The sequence below is a fragment of the Mauremys mutica genome, chromosome 3 (genome assembly GCF_020497125.1).
Source record: "Mauremys mutica isolate MM-2020 ecotype Southern chromosome 3, ASM2049712v1, whole genome shotgun sequence".
Taxonomy (NCBI): Eukaryota; Metazoa; Chordata; order Testudines; family Geoemydidae; genus Mauremys; species Mauremys mutica.
This window is the reverse complement of record NC_059074.1, coordinates 100235680-100255020: the sequence shown is the minus strand read 5'-3', so window position 1 is coordinate 100255020 and position 19341 is coordinate 100235680. Positions and strand designations below refer to the sequence as shown.

The 19341-nt window shown below is 45.9% G+C and overlaps 1 protein-coding gene across 2 annotated transcripts in view; it reads right to left on the bottom strand.

Annotated features, from left to right (window-relative positions):
* ARG1 (arginase 1) overlaps positions 1-19341 on the bottom strand; it is an 84797-nt gene that overhangs the window by 53442 nt on the left and 12014 nt on the right. Inside the window, exons 6-8 of one of the 2 annotated variants that reach the window (XM_045011997.1) lie at positions 19068-19172; positions 16913-17049; positions 12098-14151 (exon numbers count right to left, since the gene is read on the bottom strand). The exons of the other annotated variant lie outside the window; for it this stretch is intronic. Of the exons in view, the coding sequence (XP_044867932.1) occupies positions 13976-14151; positions 16913-17049; positions 19068-19172 (418 nt within the window). The 3' untranslated portion in view covers positions 12098-13975. Of the gene's footprint in view, positions 1-12097; positions 14152-16912; positions 17050-19067; positions 19173-19341 lie in introns of those variants that run through there. 2 annotated transcript variants of the gene reach the window in all.

Below are 19341 nucleotides of genomic sequence, written 5' to 3'. Positions count from 1 at the left end.
GCCATGAATATGGTAGGGACCTAATTATAAGACCCTTTTTCAGGTGTTCAGCCTTTCAAGTTAAAATTTTTGGTGATGGGTATCTGCCTCAGGTTGAATATTTTTGTCAAGTTTTACTTAAAATGGTTCCACTGTACCCATGTCTTCTTTAAAAAATATATAAATCTTGCCATTGTTTCATTACTTTCATGTTTTGGAGTAAATGCTTGAAATTTGGCAGGGGAGTCACCTAAGTGTCATAGATGCATCTTGCCATCCATGTGAAATTTTCCCAAATTTGGCCAAGTTATAAGCCCCTGAAAAGTCCCTGTTTTGACATGCTAAGTAGAGACTTATTAGCAGGTAGCATAGAGGTGGGCAAACTACAGTGGCCCACAGGACCCTCCTGTCTGGATCCTGGGCCGGGAGGCTACCTCCAGCCCCTCCCCTGCTGTTCTCCCTTTTCCTGCAGCCTCAACGCACCCCACCACCAGTACAATGCTCTGAGCGGTGGGGCTGGGAGCGCCTGGGGCTGTGCAGCTGCAGTTCCTGGCTTGACCCAGTGCTCTGTGCTGCGCAGTGGCGGCAGCGTGGCCTGGCTCCAGCCGGGCGGCACGGCTGTAGTGTCGCCAGCCACCAGTGCTCCAGGCAGAGTGGTAAGGGAGCAGGAAGCAGGAGGGGTTGGATAGAGGGCAGGGGAGTCCAGGGTGGTGGTCAGGGGGCTGGGGTGTGGATGGGGTCGGGGCGGTCAGAGGGCAGGGAACGGGGTTGAATGGGGGCAGGGGTCCCGGGGGGGCAGTCAGGAAGGAGAGGGAGGGTTGGATGGGGCAGTCAGGGGCAGGGGTTCCTGGGGCAGTCAGGGGACAGGGAGAAGGGGTGGTTGGGTGGTGCAGGGGTTCTGGGAGGGGGCGTCAGGAATGAGAGAAGAGGTTGGATGGGGTGGCAGGGGGCAGTCAGGGGCGGGAGTTCCAGGGGTGGTCACGGGACAGGGAGCGGGGGGAGAGGGATGGATAGGGCAGGAGTCCCGAGGGGGCAGATAGGAGGTGGGGGCTGGGCCACGACTCCCTTCCCTAACTGGCCCGCCATACAATTTCCAAAACTTGATACGGCCCTCAGGCCAAAAAGTTTGCCGGCCCCTGGTGTAGCAGCTAAATTCTCCGAAGATTTTCAGTGCTCCCCTTGGTGGTACCCCAGCAGCATGGAGGATTAGGAAGATCTACCCTGACTGGATTGCAGGAGGGGTAGGGCAGAGAGAAAGAGAGAGCGAGGGAATTGCAGGACCCAGAGGATGGGGAGGACACCAGAAGGGGATAGGAGCCAGGGGTTGGTGACAGGAGCTGGTGGGGTGAATAGCAGCAATGGGGAAGAAGGAGAAAAGAGTGAGGGAAGAGTATATAGACACAAACAGGGGAATGAATAGGAACAGAGTGGGCCAAACAGCCTGGGGACACAGGAAGAGAGAGGTCTTTAACTACTAGAGAATACTCCTCTCCAGAATTTGGAATTTAACTCAGGAATCCTGAGTCTTTACATTCCTCTGTTGTCAGGTAATAGTGTGTATCTTATCTCCCTCTAGTGGCTGGTCTACATACAGGCTAGCAACTGACTGTGGCTACCAGTTACTCTGTTATCTCGACTGGTAGAAGTCTGTGCTGTGGATCTTAAGATCAAAACCCTGCTGATGATCTAAGTTGGGGATCAGTATGACTCCACATAAGGCAACTTCTGGTTTTTTTTTTCAGTTTGTCTTTTTTAAAAGACTGAGGGGTTTTTTTTAATGTAATTTCTTATGTAAAAGATCATTAGGGCTGCATACCCGCAAGAGGGGCAAATTTTCTATCTTGACATGACATTAAGGAGTGCTTGACTATGCAAGTTTAATATTCTTTTGATGTTTTTGGATGTAATGTGTGAACATATGATGGAATAGGTATGTGTATAATATAGCTAAGTAATCATGTAACCTTGTTATTGTACATTTATAATCTTGCTCCTTATTTCTCCCGTTTCTTTGTCACCGTCACCTATTACCTTAGGCTGACTCTTGGGTTTATTTTTATTTCTTTAGACTTACAAAACCACAAAAAATGCATATTCTGTGTTTCAGGCAGCCCTTAACATTTCTTTAAATAACAACACATATCACAATAGAAAGACAACACTGCAACAAATTCCATCATATGCCAGCATTAATTTGCTAAACCTTACGGCAAAAAGATTGAAGAATAAAAAGAGGAAAAATACACTATTCAGGGCAAAAAAGAACATCTTTTTATACATTTCTATAAAGCGCCTAGCACACTTCTGAGTCCTGTATACTGTAAACAGCCACTAAATATTGCCTCCAGTGGCTTCTTTCTCTCTTCCCTCAGGAAGAAAATAGACCTTTTTTTTATATCTGTAATCCAACATGCAGAGCAAGAATATAATGCTCTTCGAGAAAAGTAAAGGGAAAAGACTTCAAATTTCTTAGTCGCTTTAGTCCACTGACCACCTCGTTACTTCTCCATAAAATTCTCACTCTGTTCCTGAGAGAATCAAAGTCCCAATGACGTATTCACTTTATCCTCTGCCTCTCAAATAGGGAACAAATATCTTTTGACTTAGGTGACTAATCGTAGAGATCAAATGTTAAATACCCCTAGGCTGAAACATGTTTGCACAAAACATTTGTTTAATAAATACTAACAAACATTCTTTTAAACCATGATCTGTTCATGGAGAATTCATGAACAGTTAAAAGAATATATTAAACAAACCAACCAACCCAGAGTTTGCCCAGCTTTAGCTACCACTGTACATTAATTAGCATTAGTTTATGTCCATCAACTAATAGGAGACTTTAAAATCTTATTCTGTATTGGTGTAGCACTCACTAGGAGTCCAGAAAATCCCATAAACACATGCTTAAAGTCTGTTTCAGTCAATGAGATTTAAGTTTGTGCTTAGTACTTTGCTGAAGAGGAATAGTTTGCTGACTCAGCCTAGTAAAAAGCTGATTAAAAGCATTGGGTATCAAACTACATAAATAAAATGACCATAATTCAGATTTTTGGAAGGTTATTAAATTATTGTAATTTCCAAAGTGAGGCACCGTGGGGCTAGTTAGGCTACACGTATGCTATGAGCTAGGAGGTGCTTCCCTTGCTCACGCACGCATACTCGTGCTGGCTCTCATCAAGCTAGTACAAGTACAAATAGCAGTGTGGCTGTGGTACCACCTGTAGGGCAGCGTAGGCCGGGCCTAGTACAAACCCACCTGAAACGGGTCGGTATGTATTCGGCACAGCCGTGCCTCTACTGCTGCTGTCTGTGCTACCATGGCCACGCTGCTCTTTGTATTCGTGCTAGCTCAATGAGAGCCTGCGTGAGCATATTTACATGAGCCAGAGAATCACATTGCTGGTTCATACTGTAGACATAACCTTAGAGTTGTCAGTCTTCTTTCACAAGAAAGTAAACGTTTAACAGGAAGATCAGATAAGTAGAAGATGCACATAATAAATGTATTTCTCCTTCACAAAAGAGTAAACTTAAAAATATAGCATGTAAATCCAGACAGCAAATGTGTTAAACTTTTTGTTTTCGTTTGTTTTTTATGAATGAAAACAGATTGAATCTTTTGCTGAAACCTGATCCAGGTTTCTATTTTGTAACAAAGGGCAAAGTCCAGATACGTGTTATGTTTCCTGAATGCATTTTGCACGGCTTTGGTTGAGTCCTAGACCGAGGAGGTTTTGGGATGAGAACTGACGTGATTCAGGGATTCATTTCGGTTGCGTTTAGGATAAATCCGTCTTGCCGTATTGTTCTAGGGTATCATTCTTCTCTTGCATTAAAATGTGTCAAATTACTTTGTGTTTTGATAATACTTTTGTGGGCACGTCTAAATGGCAGCTGGGAACATACTTCCCAGTGTGGGAAGACGGATGCGCTACCAGGGTAGCCAGGGTAGCACAAGTGGCTGCTCAAGTGAGTTGCCTGAGCACAAACCTGCCCAGCCCCCCGGGAATGTACTTGAGTGGCTAGCCCAAGCCGCTGCCCTTGCTATCCCCCAGCTATATTGCTGTGTTTAGCGCACTAGCTTGAGAAGAGCTTGTGCATGTCCATTTGCCTGCACTGGGGAGCATACTCCCAGCCACAGTGTAGATGTATCCTGAGGAGTCTTTTTTGTTTTGTTTTTTATAGGTAGAGAAAATTATTTGCAATTTAAGGCCATCTTTGAAACTCCGTCTACGTTTCATAACACACATCAGCAAAATGGAACCAGCTGCTATTCCTCAGCAATCCATCAACAGCGGGTCTCCAGCACCACAGCCTAGCCAAGTGCCTGTTAATGTTGCTTAGCCAGTAACACAATAGAACAGGACATCACACCGGTGTCTATGTGTTGTGTATTTGGTTGTCATGGGTTTTGTTACTATGGCAACTGAGTTAGACTATTAAGGGATAGCTCAGCCGGTTTCAACCGGCTGAGTGAGCTCTCTGTGTCTGTAAATAAAATGGAGGTTTTGGTTAGCTGTCTGCTCTCTGGCCTCAAGTGATTGCTTCCTACACCGGCTGCCCCAAGGATATAACACTGGCGATGAGGATGGGATCCTGGTGCTGCTCCAGTAACAGAAGGAAGTAGAAGTCAAGGTAAAGACCAAACAAAGAAAAAAAGCTGCTTGTTTGCACTGACTGTGAAAGTGAAACTAAAAATCATGGCTACTCTGACCAGGCCCCTGGAGCCTTTTGATGAGAATACAGAGCAGTGGCATGTGTATACTGAGCGTTTTGAGCTTTTTGGTATTGCAAATGACATTACAGAAGCGAAGAAGGTGCCAATATTCTTAACTGTTGTAGGGGCTAAAACCTACTCTCTGCTACGCAGCTTACTATACCCTGTTAAGCCTGAGACTAAATCTTACAGTGACATTGTGGAAATCCTGGGATCTCATTTCTCCCCAAAACCACTGGTAATTGCTGAAAGATATAGGTTCCACAAAAGAGACCAAAAGGAAGATGAAACAGTTGTACAATTTGTAGCCATTTTAAAAAAGCTAGCAGAACACTGTGAATTTAAAGAGATGTTAAATGATGCCCTGCGTGACAGGTTAGTGTGTGGCCTCTGCAGTGAAGCTATACGGAAGCGCCTACTGACAGAGGCTCAGCTTACATTACAGAAGGCTGTTGATATTGCTGTCTCCATGGAACTGGCTACAAGGGAGGCACAATACATCGGTGCACCCCCTAGGGTGCAAAAAGTGTCACAAGAACCGACCCACAAAACTGTGCAGAGTCAAGAATGTTACCGCTGTGGTAAGCTGGGTCACCAGGCATCAGAATGCTGGTGTAAGGACCTGGTGTGTCGACACTGTGGCAAAAAGGGACATATTGAGTGTGCCTGTAAACAAAAGAAAAAGAGGCCTGTGGTCTGGCCAACAAAAAGAGGAACCTTGCATACCCTAGAGCAGACCCAGGATGATCAAGGTGACACCGCCTCACAAGAGGAAGTGCCACTGCATGTTTTGTCTTTGGCAGCGGGCTCACATGAATACTGGGTAACCCCCTTATTGGAGGGCAAACCTATACGCATGGAACTAGACACCGGTGCAGCTGTCTCGCTGGTTCCTGAGGCTGTGTATAAGGAAAAGCTACAGCATCTTCTGCTTAAGGCAACAAAAACTGTTCTGAAGACGTATACAGGTGAAGCTGTGCCTATGCTGGGCACTATTGATGTTAAGGTGGAGCTCAATGGAAAGGCGGCTAAATTGCCACTGTTTGTGGTGAGAGGTAACTACCCAGCCTTAATGGGTAGGTCTTGGCTTGGGAAGATTCAGCTGAACTGGGCAGAAGTGCACCGGATGACTAAAGAAGAAACCAGTCTAACCCCTATACTAAGGAAACATGCTGCTGTTTTTGGAGATGATTTGGGAAGTATGAAGGGAATCACTGAGACATTGAACATTAAACCTGGCAGTCCACCAAAATATCTGAAAGCCCGAACTGTGCCATATGCCATCAGGCCAAAAGTTGAAGCAGACCTGGAGCGCCTGGTCACCAATGGAGTCCTAATACCAGTTACCCATAGCTCATGGGCCACTCCTATCGTTCCAATAGTGAAGAAAGATGGCTCTCTCCGGATTTGCGGTGATTTTAAAGTCACTGTCAACCCAGTGTTGTGTGCAGAGCAATACCCGCTTCCCCGCATCGATGACCTCTTCGCAGGCCTGGCTGGGGGACAAAAGTTCAGTAAGATTGATCTGAGTCAAGCATATTTACAGATGCACGTCGATGAAAAGTCCCAAGAGCTGTTGACTATTGTGACTCATAAGGGGCTTTATCGATACTGTCGCCTACCCTTCGGAATCACATCGGCTCCCGCCCTGTTCCAGAGGGCTATGGACCAGATCTTGTGTGGCTTGTCAGGAGTTCAGTGCTATCTGGATGATATCCTGGTCACTGGAAGAAATGAAGAGGATCACTTAAAGAATTTAGAGGCTACCCTACAAAGACTGGAAGAGTATGGCCTACGAGTTCGCAAAGACAAGTGTGAATTCTTCAAGCCCTCTGTTGAATATTTGGGACACATCATCAATTCTGCAGGTCTTCATAAGGCCCCTGCAAAAGTTAAAGCTATTGTGGAGGCTCCCCCACCTCGAAATGTAAGCCAGCTGCGCTCATTTCTAGGACTACTGAACTATTATGGAAAGTTCATCTCACAGTTAGCCACACTGCTAAAACCACTTCATGAGCTCCTTGGGCAGAACAAGGCCTGGAAGTGGACTGAAGCCTGTGATGTTGCATTTAACAAAGCTAAGGATGCATTGTTAAATTCTGAAGTTCTAACGCACTTTGATCCATCCTTACCCCTGCAATTGGCCTGCGATGCTTCCCCTTATGGAGTGGGAGCGGTCGTGTCACACATTATGCCTTCAGGAGAAGAAAGACCTATTGCTTTTGCTTCACGCACTCTAAGCAAAGCAGAAACTAACTACGCCCAAATCGAACGTGAGGCATTAGGAATTGTTTTTGGAATTAGGAAGTTTCATCAGTACCTGTTTGGGCGAAAGTTTACTCTTCTTACAGACCATCGACCTCTGACATCAATTTTTGGACCCTACACAGGCATTCCCCCATTAGCTGCTAGTCGTATGCAACGTTGGGCATTGATACTTTCTGCACACACATATGAAATCAAATATCGGAAATCCACTCTGCACGGCAATGCAGATGGCCTCTCAAGGTTGCCTTTACCGGTCAAACATCAAGATAGTGCCCAAAAGGAAATCTTCTACTTTGAACAGGTAGAGAATACACCCATCACTGCTACTCAGATAAAGAAGGCAACCCACGTTGACCCAGTATTATCCCAAGTTATGGACCTGGTGATGCATGGAAAATCTCGACAAACCTCTCCAGTCTCACCCGACCTTGTTCCCTACATGTCCAGGCGGACGGAGTTATCGGTCCAATCTGGTTGTTTGTTGTGGGGGAGGCGTGTCATTATTCCACCACCCCTGAGATCACAGATGTTAGAACAGCTACATTCCGGTCACTGTGGAATAGTGCGCATGAAGGAAATTGCACGAAGCTATTTTTGGTGGCCTAGATTGGACAGTGCTATTGAAGAGAAGGCAAAAGCTTGTATGTCATGTCAGGGTGTAAGACATGCACCCCAGTTGGCACCCCTACACCCATGGGACTGGCCTGAAAACCCGTGGCAACGTATTCACGTTGACTTTGCTGGCCCCCTTGAAGGAAGCATGTTCTTGGTGGCAGTAGATGCCCATTCTAAATGGCCAGAAGTCTCTATAATGCAGTCCACTACTGCAGAGAGTACTATTCAAAAACTACGAGGACTCTTTAGTCGTTTTGGTCTGCCAGAACAACTTGTGAGCGACAACGGACCGCAGTTCGTCTCTCAGGAGTTTCAAAATTTTATGAAGGCAAATGGGATACACCACATCACGTCAGCACCATATCATCCGTCCACCAACGGATTAGCTGAAAGATTTGTGCAGACAATGAAAAACGCTTTGAAATCAGCAAAGGGACAACACTCCATTCAAAAGCGTCTGGATACCTTCTTACTTTCCTATAGAAACACACCTCATGCTACGACCCAGGCTTCCCCAGCCTTTCTAATGATGGGACGACAGCTGCGCACTTGCTTTGATCTGCTGAAACCTTCTGAACCCAGACAAACTGTGCAACATCAGCAGCAATATCAAGTCATCAGACGGGCACCCAGAGCAAAAGACCGAACCTTTAGCCCAGGACAGCCAGTTTTGGCTCGGAATTATACTTCCAGAGCTAAATGGGTCCCGGCCACAGTCATCACTCAAACAGGACCTGTTTCCTATACAGTCCGGACTGCAGAGAATCTTACCTGGTGGCGACATGTAGATCAGCTGTTGCCAGGTCATGCCAGTCTTCAGGACGCATCTGCAGTTGAGGGGTCTGACTTCACCCCTCCTGGTGAGACACCGAATCATGAGTCACCTGTTCCTGACTGTTCTCCTCCATTACCGCCGGCAGCTGAGATACCCCTTTGCCCAGCACGAGCTGATACCACCTCCTCACCTATTCGTGCTGCGGACCCTGAGCCCCTAGTATTTTCGGGTGCAACAACACCAGAAGTTCGCCGTAATCCACCTAGAGACAGAAGGCCTCCTCATCGGCTGGATCTTTAGTTAGGGAGAACCCACGGTTATGGGGCAAAATAATCCCCAGGGTTTAGCCGGGAATGGAGGCAGTCTACCCTCCTTCTCTAGTTTAGTGTGTGTTTTATTTTGGGGATGTTCTTATTAGGGGGGGAGGAATATGTTGTGTATTTGGTTGTCATGGGTTTTGTTACTATGGCAACTGAGTTAGACTATTAAGGGATAGCTCAGCCGGTTTCAACCGGCTGAGTGAGCTCTCTGTGTCTGTAAATAAAATGGAGGTTTTGGTTAGCTGTCTGCTCTCTGGCCTCAAGTGATTGCTTCCTACACCGGCTGCCCCAAGGATATAACACTATGTGAAGACTCTTTTCTATTGACCAGGATGAAACTCTCTTTGATCTGAATTTGGTGACATTGTGTAACAAGGGAAGAGAACCATCTCCAGCCTGCTGCTTCATTTTGATTTGACATCTTTAAAGACTTTTTTAATTAAAGAAAACCCTTGAAGTTTATGTTAATACTGTTTGCCATCTTATGCCTTATTATTTATTTGCCATGCTCTTCAGTTTAAAAATAGGGGTTAATTAGAACATCTAAGTCTGTGTCCTAAATCTTCAGTTCTACAACAATACCATCTCAGATGATGATTTCCACAGAACTCACAAGTTTAGTAAGGTTAGGCCTAATGAGCACCTCCCGCTAAAAGCCCTGGTGCTATAAAAATAGTATTTATTCAGTAGAAAGAATTCTTCATATCAGTCTGCATAGTCAACACCTAGCATACTGTTAGAAGGCACTATATTGTTGAGATGCTATCTTTTAAATCATACATACCCCCTGGGATTCTAACAAATGCTCCAGTGTGAGTAATAATGAACTTCCTTACCTATATTCATCTTACAGTTTGCATAGGGGATACAACTTCACAACAGTTTAGGAGACGAACAGTGTTACTTCTGCATGCTGCTTGAAAAGCTGTCTTGCTCCATTCCAAAGTTGAGTTAAGTGATTCTCGTGCCTGCCAGACTGGATTTGGTAACACACTGCAGCTAGGTGCCCTCCAGAAATCCAGTACACATCTTGGAAGTTTAGTCTGCTTCTCCAGAGGCCTCTCCAGAAGTTATTCTGGGGCAGAGCCAAAGAGTCAATTGATAGGGTTGGGACACAGAAGGGCTGAGTTCTGTTCCCAGGTCTGCTCTATCACTTTGGTCAAATGACGTTCCTCTCTGAATTTCAATTTACTTCTCTGCAAAACTGAGATGATATTTGCTCACCTTTCTAAACAGGGTTAAGATGTATGAATGAAAAATGCTGTATAAGTATCAAGCTTCATTACTTGTGCGTGTGTGCCCTCTGACCGAGCAATAGCAACTACTTTGTGCCCACACACTACAGGATAGTCCTATACTATGTAGAAATAATTCTTGGGGTTAGCCTGGGACTAGAATCTACATCTGCAGTTCTTTGTAGCATCATTGGTCTTGCATGGAGAGTAACAGAGAATTTGGTCTCTTGCTTTTAGGAACAAATGTTTAGAGCTATTGGTAACCCTTAAACCTATGAGGTTTTTCTCACCCTTTAAAATTGGAGCCTGAAATCTTTTGTTTCTTCACTAAGCAAGCTGCAACAATGTAAATTAGCCCTCTCCATCCATCTAGGGTCTACTTGTGTACTTAAATGGGTTCAGTAGCTCAGTGTCTAAGCTCCTTCAGTTCCTGGCCTATGCAGAGATGACAAAATGTGAAATTGGACTGAGGCCATCAAAAGATAATGTTTGGCCACTACCAGCCTGAGTTTGAACCTGTGACCTAAAGCTGAAAGGCTCTCTGTCCCATTAACAGTCTCCTGAGTCAGTCTGTCTTTAGCTAGGTAGTAGAAACACTGTCCAATGGGTTTAAGTATTTTTTAAATACATAAACGTGTTGGGATATAGTCTCCTTTTGATGTGTGTGCAAAGCTCATTAGCAGGATTCCAAGGTTGTCGGCCTAGACCAGTAGTTTTCAACTGATTATTACACATTGTGGTCCACAGGGGCCAGGTGGCAGGGCAGCAGCAGCCCCAACCCCGTCCCTCACTGTGCAGGCCACCCCACTGCTTGCCCTGGACCCTGTGGGGCCGGCTGGCTACCCTGGACCTCGCCATGCAGCTGTCCTGGGCCCTGTGGGGACAACGGCTGCCCACCCCAGACACCTTTTGAACCACACCAAGGGAACAGCTCTACAAGTTCATTCTCCACACATTTCCCTTCTTCACCGTCATGTCCCACCACGATACCAAGTGGCAGGACCTTTTACTACCCATAGAGGGGGAGGGACCCCAGTGGACCAGCCTATATTCCACCCTAGTCCCATGGCCTGCCCAGGATGTCGGTTGGTGGCTCCTCAATAGAGCCGTGAGCATGGGCATGTACCTGGCACGGTTCATCCCCAACCCTGACGCCTGCCCCTTTTGCTGTGTGAGGGAGACCCTGGTGCGTGTCTAACTAGAATGCACCAGGCTGCAGCCCCTGGCTCCTCCAGAACCTCCAGTTGAGGTTCTGGCTGCACTTATCCCCATACCTTTTCATATACACACCCTGTCCATGGCCCCACGAAGTTGCAAGACCTCCTAGTCAATCTCCTCCTGGCTGTGTAGAGTTGTTCCCTTGGCACAGTTTGAAAGCGAACTGGCAAGCTCCAAAGTGGCCATATATACAATTCCAGGAGGAGGATGCTGGATGGGGAGGTGCTCTGCGACTGTGGCGCCTCTATCGGTTCCTCCCTTGTCTCACATATCCGGGCAGAGTTCCTGTGGACCGCATCTGCTGGCTTCCTAGATAACTTTGAGGAGCCGTGGGGCTGTCTGTGGTTTTCTGCTCGGTGTCCCCATCTGCATCCCTAGTTTTGAACCTATGACCCCCACTCCTTTCCCCATTCTTCTTTAGTTGTCCCCCACATTCAGTTGGAACCCGGGTCCAGTGGCTCCTCCTGCAAGGCTACGGGAAGGGCCTTTAGATGTGGACGGGCTTCTGCCCGCCTGCCTCCTGCAATTCCAATAAGGCCCTGGAGCTCGCAGGACCGCCTGGCTGCCCAGACCCCTGGACCCTGCCAGTCCAGTCAGCAGCCCCAGACCCATCGGGACCGGCCGGCTGCCCTGGACCTGGACCCCAGAGCTCATGGGGCTGAGTAAGTGCCCTGGACCCAGACCCCGCTGGAGCCCCTGACCCGACTCTGGATTCCCACCATGCAGGACAGGCCAGGAGCCCCGACCCCATCCCTGCCACCCTGGGCAGTGGGGCAGCCTGGCTGGACTCCTCCACACTTGGCAGCTCGGACCCCTTCACACCGGACAGCTGGGAACCCGGCAGACCCTGAGCATGCAGGAGGGCCTTTAGCAGACAGCTGAGCTGAGCTATTTCCATGGGTTGAGAACTGCTGCCCTAGACCATTGGAATAAGGTACCTGACCAACAGAAACAGACACCAGCATTGTTTGATGTGAGAGTCCTTTAATCTCTTATCTTAACCACCAGTGGTCTAAAAAGAAATGATTGTTTGCCTAATGTTGCCTACTTTGGACTAATGCTCTAGGTTAGAAGTTGTGCTTTTTTGTTCATGCTTTAAATGACTATCACAGCAAAGCATAGTTTGTGTACAATTTCAGTCCTACATTTGGGTGGCTGATCGTAGAGTTTAAAACTGAAGGTGAGACCCTCAGCTGCCCAGGCAATGGCAGCATGGGTTAATGTTTGTGACAAACACAGCAGGTATGAATAATCAGATTTGCAGGAGGTGAAAGAAGGGCCTGATGCATAAGAATTGAGAGATTGTTCTCTGTGTAGGAGGCAGCATGGAGAATGCAGAGGCATGCATTTAGCTGACTGTTTTTAACGATCTGGTATTTTTAGGGTGACCATATGTCCTGTTTTGGCCAGGACAGTCCCTTTTTTAAGCCCTGGCCCAGCTGTCCTGACTTTTTTGGCAAAAGTGGGCATGTGTCCTGTTTGCTTTTGCCAGCTTGATCAATTCTCAAGAGCAAATGGGACACATGCCCACTTTTGTCAAAAAAGTGGGGTGGGGTACAGAGGAACATGCAGGGGAGGGAGGGGGTGAACAGCAATGCCAGCCCCATGCGCAGGGGGGGAGGCAGGGCTCAGGTGAGCAGTGGGGGGGCAGTGGGGAAGGGACTCGGGCTACCTCACACAGTGTTCTGTTTTCCCTTAGGGAAATATGGTCACCCTAGGTATTTTTGTATATAATGTATTTGATCAGAGGAAACTCATCTAGTAACACTCGAATAACTGTCTGTAATGCCAAAGTTATCTGACAACTGAGATCAGACTCTGGAAGAAGTTCAGTTTAGTTATTAGCCACCAGAGGGAGTTCACATGGTACATTCTCATTCCATGGTTTCATAGAGCCATAGATTCCGAGGCCAGAAGAGACCATTGTGATCATTGTGATCTACCTCTTGTAGAACACAGGCAATAGAACTTCCCCAAAATAATGCCTAGAGCACATCTGTATATTCGTCTGTCTGCAAAATTTCAATATAATGTTGATTAATATTTCATTTATAATGAAACATACATGCCCATTATAAAACTACTTCCCAAATGCAGTTACTTGGTATTTTAAAATGTCAATTTCTTTTTAATTTGTAAGATAACATGTTAGATGTGTTGACTCAAGTTTTAGTAATGCAGAAGATGAGCTAAAGTAATGTTACTTACTACGTAGGGGGTTGTTTTTGCATGTAGAAATTTGTTGAAGGATTATCTAGTACTAACAGTTTGCAATCTCTTCCAGAAAACTTAGTTTAGTGCATAAGAAAAATGTCCACTTTCTTTTTAACGAACCAAGAACTTTATAGAGAGCAACGAAAACAGGGTCAGTAAATAGAAGTAATAATGTAATTTACTGCAATAGTGGTAATAAATGGTTTGACTTGACTTTTAGAATTTGTCATAAAGTAGAAAACAGCATGAGCAAATCTGACACTTAACTTCACCAGCCTCCATTAGCATGAGCGAGAATTACTGTCTCATTAGTGTCTGAGCTTCGATGAAAAGCTTATTTTCATGCTTGAGGTTACCAAAGTCATTCAGTAAGCAACTGTCATTAACAAAATATTATACACCTCTATCTCGATATAACGCTGTCCTCGGGAGCCAAAAAATCTTACCGCGTTATAAGTGAAACTGCGTTATATCAAACTTGCTTTGATCCACCAGAGTGCGCAGCCCTGCCCCCCCCCCGAGCGCTGCTTTACCGCATTATATCCAAAATCGTGTTATATTGCGTCGCCTTATATTGGGGTAGAGGTGTACTTTAGGACTGAAAAACTTCTTGGAACATAATAGTATATGTTCAGATGGATTTTTGTGGCTTGGGTATACGGTAGCTGGAACTATGAGAACCTTCACGTGCTTTACCAAAACAGGATAAGATAATTGAAACAGCTGTGTTGACCGTTGAGTCAACTCCTTCTTGTGTCTTCCCAAGACATGGATTGATCTCCATTATATCTACTGCTGATAGCAACCCTGCAATAACAAATGATAGTTATACTGAGAAAACTTTCAATTGATACATAATTTTCTTTTCAGGTCAAGAAATTCCAAACTCAGTACCACAGAGGTTCCAAGGCAGGATGTGTTTTTCCCCTGTTGGGTTTTGCCTTTGTTCTTTATCAACATTAACAAAGGCTAGTATAAGAAGACTCAACTAGTAATGTGCTTTTTCCCAGTGTAGGATGCAGCTATTTAGAGTTTGATATTCTACTGTGCTCATCTTCTGCTGGACACCACAACAAGGAGCTGGTATCAGAGCTAGTTAGGACTCTAATCCTCAGCCTCAGGCATCGTTGGGGAGGCTACTCTAATTTGAACCAGCTAGCTTTGTCCCCAGGGTTCATACACTACCTGAGGCACAGCCAAAGTGCAGAATGCTCTGGCTTCTTCCCCCTCCCTGCCCAGGACCCATTCAGTCCCACCCCCAATATGTTGTCTGAGCCAAGGGGTGTAAAGAAGAAGTAATAGGAGCCAGCTACATCAGCTCTCTGCCTGTTGGGGCTCCCATACTATAAAGTTGCAGGTGATTTCTAACTTTCTTTGTGTCTGTTTTTACATTTTATCGAACACCTGCGTTCCAATGAATTGACAAAGCACTTCGCAAACTAAATGCCACTAAAACACAGGTAGCTGTGGTGGGAGTGCAACAGCTACACAGAGCCCAGAGTGCTACACAGTAGGGACAGCATGGGAAATGTAGCCTATGGACATTACTAAATCCCTGTTCATGCAAAATGTCATATGAGAGCAGACAGGACTTCAGTTAAAGGTCTTACACAAAAGCCCTGCGCAGAGAGTAAGCTATATGGCACTATTAATCTCTCTGAAGAAAGGATGAGATGTTAGGGGACATTTGAACCTTTGGGTCCAGAACATCTAGGTATTCAAAACCTGCTATTTAACTCACTACTCTGTCCCCTCCAGTTTTAATTTTCATGAGCTCCACTCTTCAGCAATACTTTCATTTTCTTTTCCTATACTAAGAGAGGGTGACACTTTCTCTGCTTTGATCAATCCTAATCCTGTTTTAATCTGTAGGCAAAAAGGTGAGGTGATATTACCAGATGTAGCCACACTGGTTTGAGATCATCTGGATTCACTATTTAGAATGCCGTGGGCAAAGTATTCCTGAAAGTTTAGATTTGAATGGGCCCTTAGAACAGATGCTTATGCTAAACTACATGTATCTCTTTGATCTTGGGTTTAGCTGTGACACTCTTAGTTCTTTTCCCTGACCTGAAGAAGAGCTCTGTGTTGCTTGAAAGCTTGTCTCTCTCTCCAACTGAAGTTGGTCCGATAAACAATATTACCTCACCCACCTTGTTCCTCTAATATCTTGGGACCGACGTGGCTACAACAACATTGTGCCTTCCCTGTTGTCTTTTTGCCTTTATTTTGGACTGGAATTCCAAGAGGTGGTGATAGTGTACATTGCAAAGCAGTCAAGGGCTGTAAACATTGAATGACTTTTCTCTGGCAATACAATGGGTACGCTAAAGAAGGTGGCAAGCTGCAAGAAACCAGTTTTTCCAGTCCGGACTTTGGTGAGTGGTAACCAAAAAAACAGATCACCCAGGGGAGGGCCTTGATCACCTGACGGGGAGACCAGGAGGTTCACGTGTCAGAGGGGGCTTAAAGGTCTAAACGTACATGGCCTGTTCTTAGCAGCTGTCTCTCAGTGACCAGGACAAGAATACAAGAGTGAGCCAGAGAGAGGAAGGACTTGGGACTCTAAAAGAACTGACCAAAACCCAAAGGGCTCTGCGTGGTGAGGACAAAGGAGGGTGAGAGATGTTTGTGAAGGCTTTGTTACTTTTGCACACATCTTAAGTCTCTTATGCTTGCTGAGTGAAGTGTCAGGGGGAAGGGTATGTTTAAGTTATTGGTGAGACTTGGGGGTGGTAGTTCAGCATTGGTCTTGAAGCCTACTGCATTTGAATGATGGGGTCCCACTTACAAAAAGGGGTACCAGCCAGGGAGTCTGCAAACTGGAAGAGAGTCTGTTTCTCAGACTCAGTGGGCTTAATAGCATGCACAATCCAGTGCTTAAATTTCAAACATAGGCGTCTACTGAGTATTCAGCAATGGGAGCTCTGCCAAGTCTGTGTCACTACCCAGTCCATAGATTCCAAATAAAGCATGGCAAATAGGATTCTTTTTCTTTTCCTTTTCTTTCTCCTAGTCAGAGCCACAAGCTATTGTAATTTTAATGACAGGTATGTCTGAGAGCGTGTCTGCACTTACCAGAGGATCAACGCTGCAGCGATCGATGCATTGGCGGTTGATTTAGTGGGTCTAGTGAAGACCCGCTAAATCGGACCCGCGAAATCGTGTAGTGTGGATCTAAATCATGTAACTCAAAAAATAGTGTGGATCTATTCACGTAACTCAAATTGCGTAGGTTAGATCAACTTTTCTCTTTAGTGTAGACAAGGCCTTAGGCAATGCTCACTTAGTTTTAACTATAGACTAAGAACTAAATCAGGCTTTACTCTGTACATCCACAGCTAAATTGTGAGCTCATCAGCCTTCATCCTACATCACTACTATGCAGTAGTGAATATCACATTCTCTTATTTGATTTGTGAATTCCTCATATATTAAAGCAGTGCAAAAATCCAATATGTACCTCAAAGTTAGAAAATCCCTCACTATAACAGTTCAAATGCTGTAGGTAGACATTGCAAATGTTAAATATAAACCTGTATTCAGAATTTTCAGGTGTTTGTTGTACCTGTTCTATAAAGTTCTTCTGCTACAAAGATACCCTCTCTCAAAGTCACTCCTCCAGGAACTGGGGTGCCTGTAGCTGGTGTCAGAGAGGGATCCAAGCCATCAACATCAAAACTTAGGTGAATTGGTCTCTTCTTACTTTATTGGTGGAAAACAAGAAAATAAAATTAAACACATATGTTCAGAAAAACTGTAAAGTGGTCCTGTGAAAATATTCTTCACAAACAATTGAAGAATACGCCCCCTGATTGAGGCTTCTTGAATCCTACTTAGAAAACATTTGTGCCACATAAAGAAGTTAAGGAATGACCTACTGCCTTGGATGGCAGCACAGTGAAGCAAGGAACAGATTGTAAATTGGCTCCATGTTTGTCACAGAAGTCATGGATTCCATGACTTCTGTGACTTCTGCAGTGGCTGGTGCTGGAGCAGTCTCGGGCCTCCCAGTTCCCCAGCAGCAGGAGTTTGGGTGTTTAGGGGCTCAGGGCTGGGGGTTGGGGTGCGGTGTGATGCTTATCGGGGGAGGGGAGGCGCTCCCCAGAAGGGCAACAGCAACTCCCCTCTTTCCTAGTTCCACGTGCTGCCTCTGCCTGCAGGCACCACCCCGACAGCTCCCATTGTCCACGATTCCCAGCCAATGGGAGCTGCACAACCAGAACTTGGGGCAGAGCGGAGGCAGCACGTGGAGCTAGGGTCATTGCTTCCCAGGAGCTAGATAGGGAGCCTGCCCAAGCCCCCCATGGCACCCCCTGGGCCATGACTCCACACACCCCCCCCCGAGCACTGTGGAATGCCCCTCCCAGGTCGCAACACCTCCTCCCTGCCCCCCGGGCCGCCCTCCCATTTTAGTCAGGGGTATATAGTAAAAGTCATGGACAGGTCACGGGCTGTGAATTTTTGTGAATATATTCACTAGAGTAAAATGAACTAAATTGAGCTAAATTGATGATGCTGTCACCATTTCCTGATGTGAGACTGTTCTAGTCTTACAATCTCCCTGCGACAAAGCTTTCCCTGAATTCTGCCTAAAGTGGTGCTGTTTTTTAAATGTACCGGTAATCCTATCACTCCTTCCTGCTACTACTGCCCTCTTTTACTACCCTCAATGAGACTGTAGGCCCCAAGGATGGAGAGGAATCCCTGCTTGAGCAGCGGAGAGTTCCAACGGTAGCAGCAGGTGGGGGAAGCCCTTAGCAGCCTAGCTCTGTTTGATCTGTGGGTGGGAAGAAGATCCTAGAGCCAGTATGGAGGCACTTATTACTTGTGTTACCATAGCACCTAGGCGCCCCGGCCATGAACCTGAACCCCATCGTGGTAGGCATTGTACAAACATCAGAAAGAGTCCCTGCCATAAAGTACATGGCATGAAGACACTAGAGGCCTCTGAAGTTACCCAGGGGCCTAGACCAGTGCCTGACGACTTCCATTGTACTCATCCAGTGCCAAAGAGAGACTTAGACACAGCTGTGAGTTGAGTATTCACTTCAAACTTTTAAAATTAGATACCAATTTAAATACCATTAAAACGAACCACTGTGTTTTAAATGTATGTCATACAGGCCTGGGCTGCGAGCTATATACCCACATGGTGCCCGGGCACCTGCAATATTCAGAGCCCAGCTCCACCAACGTTTGGGACTGGGTCTCCCCCCCGGCCCCACCTGCCACGCCCCTGTGCCTCCCCAGAGTGCCCCCCCCAGCCCCAGAGGGAGCAGAGTGTCCCTGCCTCTTCCCTGCAGCTCCATGCTGCCTCCCTGCAGCAACTGCTGCTTCAGGGTCTTAGTGCCCCCACTCACTGCCAGGGCAAACTGACTCTGAGCCTGCCCTTCCCCCTCAAACCCTGTCATTTTCCAATGGGACCCTCCAGCAGCACAGGGGGACCCCTTGCCCCCCCAGTCACCGCTCTACCCCTTTGATCTGTTGAACTTTAACACAATCACATAGTCCTATTACATATAGAGGGCCCCTTCTCCCACTGTCCTAGAACAATTTTGCTGTACTGTGCTGGCAAGTATCTATTCAGCATCCCTGCAGCGCTCCAGTAACTGACCGGGATCTCAAAATTCTGGGGTGATTTACCTGATCATTTTTGAGCATGGGTTGCAGTGTAATTTTTATCCTGTATTTAAAAAAAATGAAATAGTTTCTTTACTTACTTGGCCAGCAAATAATGAAGTGTTTCTTCCATCACCTTCCCAATCCCAAGTTGATCTATTTCAGTCATGGAATAGTATTTAATACCCAGAGATTTCAGAATACAGCTGAAAGATACATGGCAGACACATTAACTGCTTATGAATGCAACTAAAAGTACATTGTTTTTTCAGCATTTTGTAAATGCACTGACCTCTGAAATGTTATCTTCCATCAGAGAACTAAGTACAAATATTAAGTACATTTTACATTTTAATTCTGTTTACAAATTATCAA